Below are 19,891 nucleotides of genomic sequence, written 5' to 3' on the forward strand. Positions count from 1 at the left end.
TGTGGGTTTTGGCTTGTACAGGTAAAAGATATGTCAAGCAGGCAGCACTCCTTGTGCTGTCCTAGTGAAGTTCAGCAGCTTTCAAGGACTTTCGTATGTCCTGACATATTGAATGATCATTTAATCAGTGGTGACTTAACTGTTCTTTTCAGAATGCGGTTGTCCTTCAAAAGTGTCTTGTTTGAGTGCCTTGGATTTTTCCTCTTTGTAGGGTAGTTTTGGAAAACGTTCAGACAGCCCGTCAGCTACCGCTGATGCTGATGCCTCTGATGTGCAGTCGGTAGACTCCAGCTTATCCAGGAGAGGAACTGGAACAAACAAAAAAGACACTGTTTGTCAGGTAAATGATGGTACTGTGAAGAAATGAGGGGTAGAGATGTATTGTCTGTGTCTGCTAGGTTGAGCTGACAGACTCTTCAAATTACACTGCTTTATTTTCACCATGTCTGATAATTCAACATCTCAGACAAAATACCAAGGCTTTTAGGGGTTCTTATGCTCTGGAAATGATCCGTAAGCCCTGCTGCATGCTTGAAAGCATAAAAGCTATAAAGTGGTATCTAATCTCTACCTGCTAGCCGAAGTAGAAAAAAGTAGATGCTGTTTTCTGCTCCTTTGGAAGATTTGAAACGGTCTTTCAGGATAGGGCAGAGTGAAAAACTTCCAGTGTTTTGGAGAGAAAATCCTGGAATTTTCTGTCCAGTTTCCTGGTTGATAGTAAGAGAACGACTTCTCTTGCACTTCAGGTGCGTGAGAGAAGGAGGGGTGCAGATGGGTCCTGTAGAGCCTCTCCGCTCCCTGTCCCGGCTCGTGCTGTCAGGAGAGCGAGAGGCAGGAAGGGCTGGGATTGTCTTTAGCCCAGAGACTTGCCAGTTCTGCCGTGGGTTGTAGGCCAGTTCTCCTGCCTCATCTTAGCTCTGAAGAGACTTCAGCCAGTTTCTGGTCTGTGTTAACACCTGGTAGTTGTTTGCGTTGCAGTCTGGTGGGTACCTCTGGTTCTCTTGACTTGCCCTCTGTCTGCTTAAGATCTGCGAGAGCTCTGGCGAGTCCCTGGTGTCCTGCGAGGGTGAGTGCTGCAGCGTCTTCCACGTGGAGTGTCTCGGCCTCAAGTCGGTGCCCGAGGAGAAGTTCATCTGCGCCGAGTGTAGAAACGGTGAGTGTGTTCCTGGTCCCCACTCCGGGAGGGATTTCCCGCTTTGCCGAGGAGCTGTGTTCTGGTCGGAACAAACGCAGGTGGTCAGTTTCCAGGTTTGGGGAGTGCGTTTGGGTTATTCTATTAATTTTTTAACCTCAGAGGCCAGATTCTCATTTTCCACTTAGCAAGTACCTGGTACGAGAAAAAGTAATAAAATGTTTAGGGTATTGCTCAGAATAAGGGACTTCTGTGTTAACAGCAATTGTGTGGTTGTTGTGGATTATAGTAACCAGCTTAGCTGTTGGAAGGGAAGGAGCCTGTGTTGCTCAAACCAGTGTAACTCCGTACACTTCAGAACTTTTTTTAACAACATCTGTATCTCAGAGTTGGCAGTTACAGTTGGGCTTCCCTATTCCTTCTTTTACAAGGAGAACATACGTGCTTCTCGTGCAAACTTCCTGGCAAGGATGTGAAGCGCTGCTCCGTCAGCACGTGTGGCAAATTTTATCACGAGGCCTGTGTTCGCAAGTTTGCCACCGCCCTGTTCGAGTCGCGAGGATTCCGGTGCCCGCAGCATTGCTGTACAGCCTGCTCCGTGGACAAGGATATTCATAAGGCAAGCAAAGGTGAGGACAGAGCTGGCTTTGAACAGCAGGAGGAAATCCAAACACATCATCACAACAACAATGAATGTAACTCTGCCCTCTGTAATGCCACGTGCAGCAAGGAGCGAGGGTTTCCTTCTTCGCAAGGTCATTAACTTAAATCTGTCGTGGATGGGAAAACAGCTGGCAGCCTGAGGCTGCTGTCTGAGTGTGTCTGGATCCGCAACACTTAAGTCATCTTTTGTTGCTGGGTTTAATGGGAGCCCAGGGTTAGTAGTGCAAGGCCAAGGAATCGTAAGACAGTAGGTAGTGGCCTTTACAACAATTATTTTTCAAGAAAAAAAAAAAGAATTTTAGAAATTAACCAAAATATTTAAACAAAACAAGTAGACTCAAGAATGATAAAGCCATGTATTTTTTCTTAACAGAGTTTTAAAGTGAAGTTAAGAGTTACCGTCTATGAAACTTTTTTAAAGATGTGAATGTTTCTTTTAAATCTAGTGCTCTGACTGGAATAAGAATCAGCCTTGCATCTGTCTGTGGTGACTTGTACCATATCCTGACGCCAGGGTGACATGGTGCATTTTTCTGCATTTATATTAAACAGGTCGCATGGTGAGATGTTTCAGATGTCCCATTGCCTATCACTCAGGAGATGGCTGTATTGCTGCAGGAAGCTTGTTTGTGTCATCCCACATTCTCATCTGTAGTAACCATTCCAAAAGGAATCACTCCTCATCAGCTGTAAATGTAGGCTTTTGTTTCGTTTGTGCAAGAGGTGAGCACACTTGTTTTTCCCCTGTTTTATAGCTTTTCTATGGTCACTTGTGCAGTTTAGTGATAAAAACAATGTATTTCATAAAGAAAAACTCCCTTAGGGCTCTCTGGGATTTAAATACTGCCTGTGATGATTATTTTTTTTGGTCAACCGTTTTCATGAGACTTCCACTTGATATTTTGGTCCATAATATGTGATATTCAGGAAGAGCCATAGGTCCTCAGGAGGCTTACTTGTGTTGCCAGTAGGAAAAAGGGGATGCTGAGCCCCCAGTTCCAGCTGTTGCAGGCTGAGAATGGATGCCATGTTATTAACCTCTGTCTATTAAGCAGAAAGGAATTCTTTCACCACTCACAAAGTTAAAATTGTTTAAATTTTTAAGGCTAACAGTAGGATTTACTCATAAACTAGAGAAATCCATTGTAATTTATAACTACCATCACATTTGAGAAGTTTGAAAGAAAAGTGTTTACAATACCCTATAAACAAGTTTCATGCTGGGATCTTCCATATGCCAAAGTTCTCTTTTTTTTTTTTCTTTTTCCTTTTTTTTTTTCTTTTTTTCCCACTTGTTACTTTTTATGGCTCCTAAGTCACTAGTGTTCTGCCAGATAGCAGGTTGAAAAGTTTTGGTGCATCAGTTGCGTTAGTCACACAAAGCAAAAATACCATTATTCTCTCAGATTAATTGAAGTGACACAATTAGGTGTTTGAATAACATATTTTACACAGTATTTCAGAAGTTTGTTGGATGTATTCTTTTCAGCAGCTTTGAAAGTCACTAATAAGGAAGTGAAAATGAGATGAATCCTGAAGTGACTTGTTTTCACTTGTGTTCATGCAGTTGGAGGTTTAATACGGGAAAGGTTGCCGTGAATTTGGAAGAGCAGAGTAGTAATTAAAGACCTTTGAATAGGAAGAGAAAGATGGTGCCAGAATAGTTTCCTTTCTCCCTTCTTTCCCTTTCCTCATTTCCAAGTAATTTAGGAGCCATCTCAAAGGATCAAGTTTAAAGTGAAATTTAAAAAATCCAGAAGCTCAGAGAGAAGAGAGTAAATTTTAGAATGAGCCTTAGAAAAGCTCCTCTGAATGTGTAAAAAGATGTTTATGATATGGGTCAGTGTTTCTTCTTTTATGGTCTTATTTAAAACATTTTGGGGCCACCTCAAAGCAGGCTATGTGTGGTGTGGATCACAGCAGCATTGCGTAAACGTGCATGTGCAAATTTGACACTCTGCGTGTCTGTGCTCTGTTATTTTAGGTTTTTAGGTAGCCTTATAAACGTTTTGTGTTTAATTTTGGTTGATAGTATTATTACACACACAAATGCACAGTCTGAACAACAGAATCAAACCAGTTGCTGTGTCTTTGAAACAGAGCAGCTGAAAACGTGTGATGTGTTCTGTCAGCAGGTAGATGCTTTGGGGCACTCTGCATCAGATGCCAACTCTGAAAGCTGATACCTGTCCCTCTAACACGATTAATTTAACTGATAGTTACGTCCAAAAGCCCAACATAAGTACACAGAAAGAAGTTGTTTGTTCTCTAGAGCTAGAGCAGAATCGTTAAAAACAATTTTTGTGGTGGGTGGAGTAGTTCCATAATATTTTCAGCACTTTGGTTTTGTGTTTTTTGTCTCAGTTGTCCGGAGTCAGTCTGGTACCAGGATCAGATATAGGTTTATGACAGAAGAGTGTCTGTGGATCTTCCCTGGTTTGAATGTCAGATTAGAAATGTCTCTTGGCAAGGCCCAACGGTGGCGTTAGTCTGCCCCTGTAAGTATTGATGTGCGGAATTCCGTATGGTAGGATGATGTCTTGTCCTGCTGTTCTGCTCCAGCATGAGGTGGGTCGTAGGGTCTGAGTCGTTAGAGAACCGCGCTGATGCGAACATCACTGATCTCAGTGGTGAAAGAGGAAATTACGTGCAGAGGAAAATTTTCATGCTGCTTTTTGGTGTTCTTTTTTTTCTTTTTTCCCATTTGACATTGTTTTAGTAATTCTGTTTATACCTGAATCTAGCTTCATCAGAGATGAAACTACAGAAGCCTGTGTTTTCTTCTGGCAATATAAGTAACCTCTGAACCCCAGCAGGTGGAATTGGCCGTCCTGTATATCGCTGAGCCTTAGCTGTGAGAACCTGCAAAGTTGCAAACCGCTGCCACTGACTGAATCCTCTGTATTTTACAGCAACTATGTACTTGTTCTTCTAGAACGTTTTGTGGGGTTTGTTTCTACTAGGCGTAGCTGGAATCAGGAGCCGGTGTGCTTCACCGAAGAAAGCTTGTGCGAGGTTTACATTTAGCAAACTCCCCGGCTGGGTTGAATTGAGTCCTGTCTAGTCATTTGTGGTCAGCATGAGGGACATAAGGTGAGGACAGCCTCTGTGGCAGGAGCACTGAGAGCACCTGCTCAGAAAGAAATGGGGGACTGGATGTTTTAGAAATACTTGGGCACCTGTGTGTGAGAATGACTGCTTAATTAGTTTTAGTTGCTATCAGATGGAGAAACTTTGTATTTAGATGCAAAACGTTACTGAAGTGAGAAAACGTAGGTATGAGACAATCTATAAAACATACAAACCTGCTTATCATGGGGTGCCTGAAATACAGTATATTTTAAGACTTCTTATTCACTTTCCTGAAATATCCCTCATTAAGCACGTTACAGTTCACATGATTGCATGTGTAGGTCGCACTTGTTTTATGACTCCTCCTGAGGACACGCTTTCCAGGTAGGCTGACACCGTTCTCCTTGCAGCAGTTTTTTAGGCTCCCCAGTTCAAAAGCTTCTCTACAGCACTCAGCTCTGCGTGCGTCCCACACGGGAAAGAAGTGGCGGCTGTCTTGGTAGCTCATCCTTCCTGCCTCTTTGGGTCTTGGTTGCTCTGCTCTTCCCATGAGTTACTGGCCAAACGCTTCTGATCTGTAGCTGTGGGGCTCTCACCAGGGCTGCCTGGCTCTTCGGAGCAAGGAGGAGAAACTCTTCTTGGTGGAGAAGGACCGAGAAATGCCAACACATCGCTTGAAATACATGCATCTAGGAGAACAGAGCACTTGGCTGCTCCGGAGTGCTTAATTTGGCAGCTGTGGGAGGGCAGGGCTGGTGGAGCTGCACTTCAAAGCAAATGGCGTAGGGCGGAACTTTCATCCGTTCTTTCCCCTCTGGTGCCTTGTAGGATCACTGACACTTCCCCTTGCTATTTTTTTCCAACACAATTATGAAGGTTAAACACTTTCCTAGATAAGATCCTAAGACAGATTTGTAGTAAGTTGGACGGTGAGTTCTTGTCTGCAACATCTGCTTTTTCAGTTTGTAGCCCCCAACTAACAGCGAGACCTTGGACGCGGTGACTGTCACCCCCAGCCCTTCCAGTGAGCCTGCTTTTGTCCTTCGGGAGGGAGGGTGGCTCACACGGATGTCAAACTGGTTGCTTTTCTTGTGCTTTTCTATAAATGCACAAATTAAGCACAACTGAAATTCCACTTAGAAGCAGCTTATTCATCATAGGTTTTTCCAGCCACATTTTAATTTAGTCTCTCAAACACATAACCTCTTTCTTAGTGAAGAAACTTTCTGTCAGACTTTTCTTTTTCTTCATTTTATCTTTTTTTTTTTTTTTTTCATTCCCACATAAATGCATTAGAGGTGTTCATTTGATTTATTTTATTTTCTCCTTTACGGAATCATGGGTAGTTTCATTGCAACTCATCTCTTTCTGTTTGTTTCGTATAGGGTTGGTAGTGCAGGATCATTCAGACCCCCTGTTCAGTTCATATGCCTATAAGTCCCACTACCTACTGAATGAATCAAATCGTGCTGAGTTGATGAAATTACCTATGATTCCTCCTCCTTCGTCAGCTTCCAAAAAGAAATGTGAGAAAGGTAACCAAAATAGTTTCTTTCTCTTTAATTTACTTTCGCTTTTTCTATTATTTCTCTCTTTAAATCAAACAAGAAATGTCTGCTTGTCGAGCACCACGTGTTGCTTTTCAGTAAACTTCACTCATTGGTTATTGTGAGCGTGTGTTCATGTCGTTGGCAATTTTTTTTTATTACAAAAGGGCTTAAAATAATTACTGTCACTAAATTCTCCTCGAAGGAGGTTAAATCACATTCTGTCTGGCGCAGGCTGTTCCAGCGTCAGGGAAGCTACTTACACAGGGATGTGGAGAGGTGGCGAATAGAGCTCGATATTGTTGCAGTTCAGTCTTACCTGGATGGTGTAAACCAGCTGCTTAAATTGGTTTTACATGGGGAAGCAGAGGGGGGCTGTTCTGTTTCAGACCTTTAGGCAGCTTATGCCGAGCCTGGGAGGAGAAAGGATTTTTCAGGTTGAACGCAGGTGGGTCCTGTTGCCATCCAGAGGGTGTCCGAAGGGGAGAGGCAGCGAGGCTTTGCCTGTGTGTGTGTCCATTAGCCCGTGGCCCTTGTGTGCCCCCTCGGCCAGCGCTCCCTCCGTGCTCCCTGGCACCGTGCGGCGTGCTGGAGCGGCACGAGGTGCCGTCTGTCCCGTGCAGAAAGCCCGCAGCTCCGGGAGAGAGCGTTCCGTTCTGGTGGGGGGGGTGCTGCAGCACCTCAGGATGCCTTGTGGGGAGGTGACACCTGTGGTCTGTGCAAAATGCTCAGATGGAATGTTTTATTCCCCACAGAAATTTAATTTCCCGGGAGTGTTCAGGAGCGGTGCCCAATTAACCATTCTACAGTTAGGTTATTTTGAACGCTGCTAGATTGATGGCTTTCAGTAGTTCCTGTAATTCCTGAGAACAAAAAATTATTTTGAGCCCTCTGCTTAGCTTGAGCAATATCTTACTAATGCATCCTGAGAGCAAAGTGTTGGGTTTTTTTTTTTCTTGCTTAGCACTGAAAGTTTTGCGTTTGATTTTGTTTGATTTTTGCATCTCTTGACATTTTACCATGTTGGATAATGTCTCAGTAATTTACACTGGGTCTGTATTTCCTCTGAAGTAACACTTGCAGAAAAAAAAATAAATTAAAAGTTAAAATTTTATTACGGGTTTGGGGAGCTCTGGAATATCCATATGGTTGGATTTTACTGGTTTTAGCAGAGGAAATACAGTATTGGTCATGCAACTGATTTGTTTAAGGAATGCTTATTGTGACATGCAACAATCAATTAATGCAATGACATTTTCAAAAGTCTATAGGTGGACAAGATTTTCTGATAAATGTTTGAAAGTTACTGTTCACACTTCTTTTGATGCTGTGCTTGAAAATTGCTTTAAATACTCTCAAATCTCTCCCAGATTTTCCATCTGGGACTCAAAAATTTGTCGATTTTTTAAAAATGTATATGTCTGTAAAAATGTGCATATATATTTTATATAGTTACATATATAAAATATTGCGATATGTGCAATGTATCAGGTCTTGTTGTATGAGCTGCTCTGTTGGCTGAGGGTGGCTGAGAGATGTGCTGTGGCTCTCCACGTTTCATACATCTGCCAAAATACAAGCCAGCCAAACCAACTTTTGTCCAAACAAACATAAACTTCAGGAATTAACGTGAACCACTGCGCTAAGGTTCCCTTTGTGCGCAAAAGGCACTTCTGGGATGGGGACGACTTGTTTGGTGTCTCGTTCTGCGTTATGTACTGTGCTCATACTGGTAAACTTATTTTTGTGAAATAAACAGGCTTATTGCAGATCTTTTGCGATGTCCTTGGTACAGAAAAGCATTGATCAACCTATAGGCTGCGGGGTTTTAACGCACACTAACTGATTGCTGAGGGATTCGGTCATGACAACGTGGGTTGGAAAAGTGTTTCTCAAAAATCGGGTTATTTGTCATTGTTCTGGCCATCACCAGAGAAACGAAAGCTGACAGCACTGCTTTCCGGTGCCGTGCTTCCTTCGGGAGTGCTGCTTCTCCTGCCAACTTGTGTTTAGAAAACTCAGCTGCTTTTTGATGCAGCTGCGAGTCACAGTTTGCGCAGCCTTTTTTGACCAACGTTGTTAAGTTTGACTTGATCCCTTTCTCTGCCATGTTTTTCTGTGAGGCAAACGAGAATGTAGAGTGGGTGATTTAAGATGAATGCCAGTTGCTATGCACAGGGGGAAGCAAATCCTTAATTCCATAAACCAAGCAGGGTCTCTTTGTTTAAAGGTGGAAAACTGTTATGCTGTGAATCCTGCCCAGCTTCCTTTCACCCTGAGTGTCTGAACATAGAAATGCCTGAAGGATGCTGGAATTGCAATGACTGTAAAGCTGGCAAGAAGCTACGTTACAAGCAGATCGTTTGGGTCAAGCTTGGGAATTACAGGCAAGTTCACTGGTTTTAGGTTTTTAGTGTTTTGGATGTTTTTAACGTACTGTAGAATCGCAGGAAGATAAAGCAGCTCAGTCTTCGTAAACAAGAACTAGAAATAAAATTATTTATCTACTTTTGTGTCAGACATTGGTGTTGCCCTTTAAATGGAATTGTCCTGCTTTTTCTAGGCAATGATGGATACTTGATTGCACTTCTGTTTTTTCTCTGTAGAGCCTAGTAGCGATACGGAAAACCAGGGCCTGTCTTAAAGAACCCAGATGTCCTAACTTGTGTTTGCTCTTAGTCACCTGCAGGGACACGGGCGTTTGTAGGTCATCTTAGAAGTCCACTCTTGTGCCACGTACGTTCTTAAAAGGCTTTTCCAAAATCTAGAATAAGAACTTTTCTTGCGTTTTGCATGGTGCTTCCCAAGTATTGTTGAAGGGAGCCTTGGTTGCATCAGGGAGGAGTTCATTTCTTTAGGAAAGGAAAACTGGCTTCTATTTCTCAATCCAGTAAGGCAAACTCAGAAGCTAAGGCTATAGTTCAAGGAGTTTATATTATTCTTTTTTTTCCCCCCCTACTTTTCAGGTGGTGGCCAGCAGAGATCTGCAATCCCAGGTCTGTGCCTCTCAACATACAGGGCCTCAAACATGATATCGGGGACTTCCCAGTATTTTTCTTTGGTTCACATGACTACTATTGGGTACACCAGGGCAGAGTTTTCCCTTATGTTGAAGGAGATAAAAGCTTTGCTGAGGGGCAAACTAGTATTAACAAGACCTTCAAGAAAGGTAAAATCAAACAAAGTTTATAGTGGTTTATGACAAAAATTCCACGTGTTTGTGTCTCCATCACCACTTAACCTGCATGGGAATATTATGTGACTAGTGTTCTGTGTTCACGTAAAATTGCAAACGTTATGTAGATCCCTTGACTACAGATAAAAATGTTTCTTTAAGTGCCTGCTCGTTGTGTATTGTTGTGGGCAGCTCAATTCTTCCACAAACTGAGAAATGTTAAGATGGGGCTTGGGCTCTGCTGCATGGGATCATTGTTCAGTATCTCTGTGCCTACTGAAAAACACCTGATAGATTCATATATACTGCAATAACTCATTTTTAGCTTGTGTTTTTGTTTGCAGAGTTCTATTCCTAGCTCTTAAAAAAAAAAATATATATATACGTGTATTGATTCGATTAACAGCAGCTGGTGCTAATTGCTTCTGTTTTGAACTCCCTTGCACAGCACTTGAAGAAGCGGCAAAGCGCTTCCAGGAGCTGAAAGCACAAAGAGAAAGCAAAGAGGCATTAGAAATTGAAAGGAATTCAAGGAAACCTCCACCTTATAAACACATTAAAGTGAGTTGGCTTTTTTCTTTTCCTGTTTTTATTCTGTGCATGAGTTTAAACCCATATTTGCAACAATTCAAGCTTAAGGAAATTCAAATAAACAGTTTTGTAGTTCTTTTCAAGAATCTTTTGTTCTGTCTTATAGCACCATAAAACATTCTTTGAGCAGAGTATTAGTGAGAGTTAGTGGTTGAAGAACAGTTTTACCTAAGGTGGAGTTTTGCTGGTGGCAGGCTCATCTCGTGCCTTAGATACGTGCTGGCTGGTGCAACTTACTGCACCCTGTTAGCACGGGTACCAGCTGCTCCTCCTGCTGCAGGCTGCGGAGTCTGACTCGTGCCAGCACTTCTGTTCCTTTAATGTTTTTAGTTTTAGTTAAAAGAAGTCCCAGTGATGTACTTGATAAACTTTGTGTGCTCTGAGTTACTGAACTAGTAATTTTACTGGAGAAAGACTCACGCCGTACTGTCTGGAGTCAGGAGTTTTAATGTTCTTCACTTGAACAGTTCAGTTGGCAGCAGATGCCATCTGTAAACGCGCGTGTGTGTGCTTGTGAATTGCAGGAAGGATTCTTGCTGTGACACGCTGTCCTTCAAAAGAGTGTAGAAGAAAAATGATGATGTAGTTGTCACTTCTTGCCTTCTTGTGTCAGCTGATGATTGGCCTCCAATAAAGCTGTCGAGGTTGTGTTCTTTGTCCATTGGCATCTTCATTTATGCTTTTTCTCCTGTGTTCCCCAGTCCAACAAGGTAATAGGGAAGGTTCAGATTCAGGTAGCTGATCTGTCAGAAATCCCTCGCTGTAACTGCAAGCCGTCGGACGAGAACCCCTGTGGCCTGGAGTCGGAGTGCCTGAATCGGATGCTGCAGTACGAGTGTCATCCCCAGGTGTGCCCGGCCGGGGAGCGCTGTCAGAACCAGTGCTTCACCAAAAGGCTCTACCCTGATGCTGAAATCATAAAAACTGATCGACGTGGATGGGGTCTCAGGACAAAAAGGAGCATTAAAAAGGTAGAATTACAAAGGGCAGAGGTTGTGATAGCCATCAGTGCGGTTTTACGTGAAAACACTGCAACTCTGTACCTTCGGTGCATACATACAGAAATTTCAGCATTTGCAAGTAAATACTTGGAGTTAGAAAGACACAGAGCTTGTGTCGGTGCAGCAGTAACGGTGAAATTGGCTTAGCTCCTCTGACAGAGGGGTCTTAACCGTGACGTGTACAGAAGAAAAGCTCATTCTAGGTTGTGGTGAACTTGTGATTTCTGCTGGTGGAGGGAAGGAGCGTGTGTGTGCGTTGTCTCTGCCTGCTGGGCAAAAAGGGAGAGAGCAGTCTGGGAAAAAGCAGCCTGAATGATGGTTTCCTTCCCTGAATAAGGCCGTTGAAGAGATCTTAAAGGATCTTGTTTTTAGCGATTAATTTTTTCTTAAATTTACAATTTTTGTATGATCTGTGTTTCATTAAAACTTTCTTACTGCAATATTGACTGTTAAAAGCCCTAATAAAAGTGAAGTATGTAGTGAAAACACTTGCAATTGTAATAGTTCACGTCTCCTTAGGAGTCTGTGAGCGTTGTCTCGTTGTCCTTTAAAAGAAAGCATGAAACTTGAAAGGACTCCAGAGAAGCGGCAGTGAGGCTTGTGTAGGGAATGCAGAAGCAGTGCCTGGCTCTGCTGCCTTGGCATTTTGTGTGGCCTTATTGCTTCGACAGCACACACCTGCTGCCACATCCTGCCTGCTGCGTGGTAAAAGTTTAATGCTTTTTGTCATGATTAGTGCGTGTTTTTGTAGGAATTGCGTTTTTCCGTGCTGCTTCCCTTCGTCGCCGTAAGAAGCAGTGAGCATGGATTTCTGATTTTCGTTTCACTTTCCCTTTCAGGGTGAATTTGTGAATGAGTATGTTGGTGAGCTAATTGATGAAGAAGAGTGCAGGCTGCGGATCAAACGTGCCCATGAAAACAGCGTAACCAATTTTTATATGTTAACTGTAACAAAGGTAAATGTTATGTCTTTGTTCAGTATAAACTGGGTACAGTCAAAGCTGGGGGCAGAGTGCTGGCAGAAGCATCGTTCGTGTTTGATGTTATCCGTCGGTAGGGTGACATCCGTGGTGGTCTTTACTGGACTGGGTGAAGAGCTGAAACAGCCTGTGTCGTAGGTGATGTGCTCTGTGCCTGTTTCACTCTGAAAGCACAAAGTTCAGACACTTTTTCATAAAACTGTCTCCGCGGGGAAAACTTACTGCTTCAACTAATTTAAAATAAGCACATTTTTTGCTGCCTTAGCCGTAAGTAGTCATTTGTCAGCAGGAAACTTTTTTTGGTTTGTAAGTACTAAATATCCCTTTGTCTTTTTATTTGAAGGACCGGATAATAGATGCTGGCCCAAAGGGGAATTATTCTCGTTTCATGAACCATAGTTGTAATCCAAACTGTGAAACACAGAAATGGACAGTGAATGGTGACATTAGAGTTGGGCTCTTTGCTCTTTGTGATATTCCTGCAGGTAAAAAGATGCCACTGTTTTGCTTGTGTGCTTTTGTCGTGAATTCTCTCTGAGGTTACTTCATACCAGTGACATTTTTAGCAACTTTGTCGTTTGTTATTTGAGTTCAGTTTTAGCAGGGATCTTACAGTTAGAAATAGCTTTAACAGCAGCTTTCAGATTCAAACTAACTACAGGGTTTGCTGCTAAGTGCAACGTTAACTCTGTGCAGTGTAAACACTTACCATAGTGTTGATGCTTTCACTGGTATTTGTCTGGTGTGGTATTATCTTTCCATGTGAAGTGTTCTACCTGCTCTGTGATTTTAACTGGGTCTGTGTGGTAGTACAGCTGCCACTTCTGTCTGATCTAGGCAGAGTTTGATGCTTTCAAAGTTTATTAAATCAGTGCCACGTGTCAAGCTCACCTTTTTTCAAAGTTTATTAAATCAGTGCCACGTGTCAAGCTCACCTTTTTATAACATGTTGCTGCTAGGTCTCACAGACTATGAAGAGATAAATGCTAACAAAATGTCGTTCTCCCAAGCCTGTCTTTCCTCAGTGTCTGTGCGGGTGAATTGTTTTTCTTTCAATCTTAGGAATGGAGTTAACATTTAATTATAATTTGGATTGCCTGGGCAATGGTAGGACCGAATGTCATTGTGGAGCAGAAAACTGCAGTGGTTTCCTAGGAGTGCGTCCAAAGGTACATGGATGAAAATTGAAGCTTCTCTTCCCAAATCCAGAGGTCTAGTGACAGTAGGGCACAGACAGGTTTTTGGTTTATTTAACTTTTTACTTGAGTCTATGTAATACTTTGCACCCTTGAAAGTCTCTAACGATTTTACAGTTACGCACTGTAATGCTGTTGTGTCTAGGGTGAAGTTAACTTACCAAATTGTGTTAATTCAGATACATGTGGATGGGCATTTCTGGCTTTTATAGCTTAAAAACTGTGAGTGGGTTTAGATTAAGCGTAGTTCATGCAAATAACAACCTAAAGTTGATGAAATTAATTTGAACACAGCAGGTTTATAAAGTGACTGTGTACTGTGATCTGTGTCATTGCTAGACAGCGTTTGCAACGGCGAACGAAGAGAAGGTGAAGAATGCAAAACTAAAGCAGAAGAAACGGAAGATAAAAACAGAACAGAAGCAGATGCATGAAGACAACTGTTTCCAGTGTGGAGACGGGGGAGAACTAGTCATGTGTGATAAAAAGGACTGTCCCAAAGCATACCACCTCCTTTGCCTTAACCTGACTCAACCACCTTTTGGTAAGAGCAGTCGTGTGGCTTCCTCTTAGCCTTTTCTTCCTGCAGCAAGCCAGTGTTGGGGCCGAAGTGCAGCGTTCATGTACATGGACGCAGCGCGTTTGCTTTTGCAATACCACCCGTTTTTAGAACCACGTCGGGCGGCAGCGTTGCCAAACGACGACCGATGGACAGAGCAGCATTGCAATACTTTTCAGTGTTCCTGTTGCATCTCTGTCTTGGATCAAATGTCCTCCTCTTGTTTTGATGGAAATATAAGCATCATCTTGATGCCCTGATGTCACTGAGTGCAAATCACGTGATAGTTCAAACCACTGACATAGCCAGCATGATGTGCAGGACTGAATTTGAACACATTTGCTGATTAATTATCTACTGTGTCCTGATGGCATGTATCTTCCATTTGACTTTTTCCATGTTAAGGCATAGCTTTTTGTAGCTAAAGCTCAAATTATTCAGCAATACGTCTTAATCCGATTGCAGGATTTTGCAAGAGTACTTATCTCTTTAATCTTCCCGATTCCAAAGATTTCAGTGAAAATAATTGGAAGTCCAGATTAGTCTATGATTAAATTATCCAAAAGGCTGCCATGAGTGAAGTTGAATCTATCACATGCCTTTTCAGCATATTAGAAATGTGGAAGCTAGCCTCAAAATAGCTTATTTGCTGGAGAACTTGTTCTTCTCTGAGGCATTTCTCACTTATTTTTCAAAACTAATCCATTCAGTCTTCTACACTGAAGTACCCTGCAGTTGAACTAGAAGTTAATTTGGAGATGCCCACCTGAGTGAGCACTGTGTCCGGATCAGTAAGAGATGCTCACAAAACAGAAAAATGTACAAAACAAACTCTCCATCTTGCAAGGATGTTTGGTGTCTGGATGCCAGAGGAGGTCGATGTAACTATTTCAGGCTCTGGTTATGCATGCAGCAATGTTTTGAGCCAAGTGAGGCCTAAAAAATGCAAACTAAGAACTGTTTCCAGTCAGATTCTTGTAAATGAGAAGCAGAAGTAGCAACTACAGTAGGAGCTGATTCTTTTTTCTAAACTTTCTTTGCATTCATCTGAACAATTACAAGCTGGAGTGAGGGTTAAAGGCCAGTGCTGTCCCCGAAATGCACTAATTTCAGCTTCCTGTCTCTCTCTCCTCCCTTCCCCTCCCCTCCTCAGGAAAGTGGGAATGTCCGTGGCATCAGTGCGACGTCTGTAGCAATCCTGCGGTTTCGTTCTGTGAGTTTTGCCCTCGTTCCTTCTGTAAAGATCACGAGAAGGGAGCCCTGGTGGCATCGGCGCTGGATGGCCGTCTCTGCTGCTCCGCACATGACCCCAAATCTCCTGTGGCACCCGAGTACTGGAGCAAGATAAAGTGCAAATTGGAAGCACAGAATCCTGTAGAAGAAGCAAAGGAGTGAATTTGGCTAAAAACGAACCAGGGAGGGGAGAAGAGGGGCAAAGAGGCGATGGACTTGAAGAGACTGCTCTGACACATTCAGTCTTTGTCGTCGGAGCCGTCGTGCGCGAACTGGGAACGGGACCATTTCCTTTTAGCGAGCAGAAGCAGGCAGCGGTGTTTCGTTTTCTATCGTTTGGTCTTTCTTTTACCCTTGAATGTGCCACAGCAGCTCGTACTGTTGGGTACCAGAAACGGCTTGGCCTTCGAAGCAAAACATAGACCTTTTGACAGTGAAAACAATATTCTGTTTAAAATAATGTTCTTTGAGTGTAGAAAGCAAAGCATAGCAACATATTTATTTATTTAATTTTTAAAGGGTGTTGAAGATCTGGTTTTGATCAGTCAACGTGTCTTTAAAAGCAAAATAGCAAAGCCAACGTAATTTCTGTGTCTAGTTTATGGAAAGGCAAAGCCTCCCCACTCCGTAACAGTGAGGTGCCATAAAGACAGGTGTGGGTTTCAGACCAGGTGACCCTGGAACGCCTCCATTCCGGTGCGTAGTTTTGGAGGCGCTTTGAGAAGGTAGGGGGTGTATCCTGTTAGCTTAGGAATATTGTTGGAAAGCTTTTCCGATGAGAAATCAGGTGTGTGACTTTCTGGAAGTGCTTCTAACATGAGATCTGGCGCTGTTTAAGGAGGGAAGAAATCATGTTTCTGTGGCTGGGAGCTGTCATCAGTGTTTGCAGGCAGGTGGATGTTCAGGAAGAGCTTGATTGCACGGTGGTCATTACTTTATCCCGCCTCATTAGGAAAACCTTCACAGTCGGGAGACCTTCCTGGCCTGGTCACACACTGCAGCACGCTCCCCGTGGACGTTCTGGTCCTGCCCGTGGGAGCTCTGCCACCAGCTCCCTGAGCTGGAGGGCTGCTCCGTGCGTGTCGTTGGCCAAGTCTGCACTTCGTTTACGGCGGTTACGTTGCTGTGGTCCTTTGTTGCCACCTCCTCAGGCTCCCAGTAGCCTCACGGAAAATTGGAGCGCTTAAGGAATCCAGCCCATGGGTGTGTTTGTTTTGATTGAATGTTCAGATTATGGGGTTTTTTTGGCTGAGATCTGACTTTAATCTTCATTGTTAATGGAGCTGAGAAAACTCTCAGCGCTTCCTCAACGAACAGGGTATTGCTGTGTCTGGGGTGATGGGCCGTGCTCGCAGCAGCCAGCTGCAGCCCCATGAGACAGTCTCTCTTGGATCTCCTCTGTTGATCAGCAGAGACAGGCTCCTTCCGTGAGGCTTTGGAAGTGGCTTAGGTAGGCTCCTGCTCCAGATTTTCTTTTGAAAACCTATCCCCTTCCATTTCTTGTGCAAGGAGCCCAGGGGCACTGGTTTCTCCAGGCTGAGGTTAGTCTTTGGTGAATCTTGTCCCCTGGCCCCAGTCCTACAAAGCACTGTGTGTCTCCCCCTGCCCTGGTGTAGTTAGGGTGTACTTTGGACTTGTGTGCTGATACTGGCTAACTTCACCCTAGCTTTTTGCTAATGGCAAAAAGCAAATTTATTATTGAAAATAATCCTGAATGAAAAGAGTTAATATCGAGTGTTGCTGTCAGCTGGCTAAAACAAGCCTTTGAATTAAGAACCTTGTCTCTGGAAAACCGCTTACATCAACCTACAGGAGCATGGTGGCTTCTCAGCTCAAGAAAATAGTAGGTTGAAAAAGTACATGTGGGATTTTAGAGCACGTCTTGTCTCAGGCTGGTGTCCTTCTTGTCCTCAACCTCATGTACAGGGGGAAATCTCTTGTGTGCAATTGTAACGTTAGGAAATACACTACAGTCTCGTTAAGCAGCTCCTGTGCCATTTAACTGATCTGGCAGTTCCTCTCCCGGACGCTCTGCAGATGCCTTTCCGACAAACTCGGGGGTGTCCTGGGCGGCCCCAGAACTGTGCAGGTGTCCCGTACCAGTTCATGGTGCAGAGGGCTGCTGGGATCTAGAAAGCACTTCATCTCGTGTCCGTACTACAGCGAATGTCCGAAACACTAATCTCGCTTGAAAGCAGTGCTATATTTTGGTATTTTTTACAAAAAAATTTACAAAAAGGATTTTATTTTTCTTAACTTTGTGTGTGATAAATGTCTCTTTTTAAGCTCTTACTGGAGTGTTTAACCTTTCCAGAAATTCCAAACGTAGCTCTTGCTACAGTGTCCGTAAGGCCCGATGTGTTTACTTTATATTATTTATTAGGCTTGATAACATTCAAATGATTTTCTCTGAGGATGTCAGAGCATTCTGAATATTGCAGACATGCTGTCGTGTGCGTGCACCCACGTGCTTTTCCCACTCTGCATCCGTGGTGACTTGCTGACCGGAGGGAGCAGACGAGAGCCACGGACCGTCAGTCGCCGCGTGAGACGTGCTGCCGGACGTGCCGGTGCGCCGAGTGGCGCAGAACGGGTGAAGGTTCACAGAAGGCTTGAAAACTTGTAAAATGCTGTGAATTGAGGCTGCTGCTACTCCTGTGCCATGCCACTCGGTGTCTTGGCTAACTTAGTTTTCAAACTTCTTACAGGTGCTCCTTTTTTCCACCAAAAAAAGATTTATAATAGCCAACAGCTGGGCTTGGTCTTAAAAGGGAAAATAGGAGATGGGTTTATAAGCTTGTGCAATTTAGGAACAAAAAGTCTGAACTGGATTTCACGCAATTGGAGAGAATGTGAATCTTTAAAAAAACTTTTAACATTCTGAGACAGGAAAATACCTAATTCCAAGTATCTCGGTAACTGTAGGAAGTTTGTTTTATATGCCAGCACAAGATGTTAAAAGTACACGTTTTAACCACGTTGTTTTGCAAACTGAATAGAACAAGAATGCAATTCCTTTGCAAGGAAAAGATTGAACAGCTGTGTGTCTTGATAGTTGGCATCAGCAGAGGGGGAGTTGGCTGCTGAGTTAAATTTGTGCGGTCTCCAAAATGAGAGAAGTGACATGGGGTCGTTCGGTCGTTTCATGCTGAGGCCTGGAAGAAATCCACAGAACTGCTGCTGATTTCGGTCGAGAACTTCAATCTGCTGTTTAAGACTGTCAGTTGTTCCTGAACTGGAACCTACTGTCACTCTTTTCCCTTACTTCTGGTTTAGATTTCTGGGATAGCGCCGCGCTCCTGGCGGCCGCCTGCCCCCAGCCCTGTCCCCCGCGCGCTCTCCCAGCGCAGCGCTGGAGCTGCTCGGCAAAGCTAACGGGATTTTGTTGTTTACTGGAGCTTTCACTCTGCAGTTGGCACCTTAGCACAGCGCAGACGTTCTGCAGACCATGGCCAAAGGGTGCCACAGCTGGTTCCTGCCGTTGCCTGGGCACACGGTGCAGGCGTGAGTCGTTGCAGCTTCCAGACGATTAGTGTGGACTCGGCCCATCCATAGACTGTTGAAGGCGTTTGCAGCTCAGGAAGGGGAATGTTAAAGGCGATTTTGTGGGCAAATTACCTTCTCTGGTCACCACCATGGTCTTGGAGAATCTGATAAAATGGAGTAGTAGGGCTGGAATGGTTAATTTTGGCCTTTCTTCTAAAAAACTTCTTGTATTTTAATTTCAGGATGGAATGGGAAAGACACAATTACTAGACGTAATTAACAATGAGCATAAAATCTGTATATATTGAAACTTTACAGAAATATGTGGGTGGGGTGGGGGAGGAGGGCGGGAGGGGGGATGTCCAGCGCTGGTACGAAGTAGTCACTTTAACATTGAAACCTCTGCCTCATTGAATTCAGGGTTTAATGTACTTGAAGCTCTGCGGTTCCTTATACAGCTTTTTTATTTATACATAACTTTTTTTGTATACTACATTGAAAATGTCTCTGACTTCCCCAAAGTTACTTTCTGCTCCCGCTGTACAGTGAATCTATGGCAAAAGGGAGAGTTTTTCCAAGCAGCTGTCTCAGACTTGCGTGTGTTCGAGAAGTGTGTTGCATGAGAGACGGCAGCCCCGGAGTCGCGCTGTCCGTCTGCTTTTGGGTTTCCATCAGCTTTCCCCTCGCATCTCTCTTCGTGTAGCAAAAACATTTGCACTTACGATACACTCCTACACTTTGGATGTATTCACAACGTCGTTCTGAGGAAAAAAGGATTAAAAAAAAAAAAAAAAGGGAAAAAAGAAAAAAAAAAAAAAGAAAAAATAAAAGCTGTTTGCTATTATGTTCTACACCTGAGCGAGGAGCTCGGGTCCTCGTTACCCCGAGAGGGGCCGTTACCCCGAGAGGGGCCGTCTGGCTGCGCTGGGAGGGGAGGCGTGAGCTGAAGCTCTCTGTGCTTTGCATAAAGACGTGGTCCTTAATGTGAAATGGAAAAGGGAAAACGCGGATGAATTTGCCAAAGCCATTCCTTCACTCGTTCGCTGTTTCTCCTGCGGTGCTGACTGCCGGGGGGTCCGTGCGCCGCTGCGTCTCGGCCGCGGGGTGCTCCTGGGCAGCCCTCCCGGCCGCGGGTGCCGGACCCCGCTCGGCAGTTCTTACCTGCTCCGGGCTTGCAGACGGACTGGGGGAAAACCCTTCCCAGTCACTGGCTGAGCTGTGCCTCGTTCCTGGCGTCACTTTGCCGGGGAAGCGGA

The 19,891-nt window shown here is 43.9% G+C and overlaps 1 protein-coding gene across 3 annotated transcripts in view; it reads left to right on the forward strand.

The window, feature by feature from the left end:
* Nucleotides 1-18,962, forward strand: part of NSD3 (nuclear receptor binding SET domain protein 3) — a 41,166-nt gene extending 22,204 nt beyond the window's left edge. For 2 of the 3 annotated variants that reach the window (XM_086628165.1, XM_086628164.1), the window contains exons 11-24: nucleotides 212-340; nucleotides 1,027-1,153; nucleotides 1,564-1,761; nucleotides 2,348-2,518; nucleotides 6,253-6,402; nucleotides 8,645-8,801; nucleotides 9,381-9,583; nucleotides 10,038-10,150; nucleotides 10,882-11,151; nucleotides 12,021-12,137; nucleotides 12,505-12,646; nucleotides 13,224-13,330; nucleotides 13,697-13,901; nucleotides 15,070-18,962. In XM_086628165.1, the coding sequence (XP_086484291.1) occupies nucleotides 212-340; nucleotides 1,027-1,153; nucleotides 1,564-1,761; nucleotides 2,348-2,518; nucleotides 6,253-6,402; nucleotides 8,645-8,801; nucleotides 9,381-9,583; nucleotides 10,038-10,150; nucleotides 10,882-11,151; nucleotides 12,021-12,137; nucleotides 12,505-12,646; nucleotides 13,224-13,330; nucleotides 13,697-13,901; nucleotides 15,070-15,311 (2,331 nt within the window). In that variant the 3' untranslated portion in view covers nucleotides 15,312-18,962. The remainder of the gene's footprint in view (nucleotides 1-211; nucleotides 341-1,026; nucleotides 1,154-1,563; nucleotides 1,762-2,347; nucleotides 2,519-6,252; nucleotides 6,403-8,644; nucleotides 8,802-9,380; nucleotides 9,584-10,037; nucleotides 10,151-10,881; nucleotides 11,152-12,020; nucleotides 12,138-12,504; nucleotides 12,647-13,223; nucleotides 13,331-13,696; nucleotides 13,902-15,069) is intronic. The other variant, XM_086628166.1, reaches the window with a different exon arrangement.
* The last annotated feature ends 929 nt before the right edge of the window (nucleotides 18,963-19,891 follow it).

Source organism: Tauraco erythrolophus, chromosome 29 (genome assembly GCF_009769465.1).
Source record: "Tauraco erythrolophus isolate bTauEry1 chromosome 29, bTauEry1.pri, whole genome shotgun sequence".
Classification (NCBI taxonomy): domain Eukaryota; kingdom Metazoa; phylum Chordata; class Aves; order Musophagiformes; family Musophagidae; genus Tauraco; species Tauraco erythrolophus.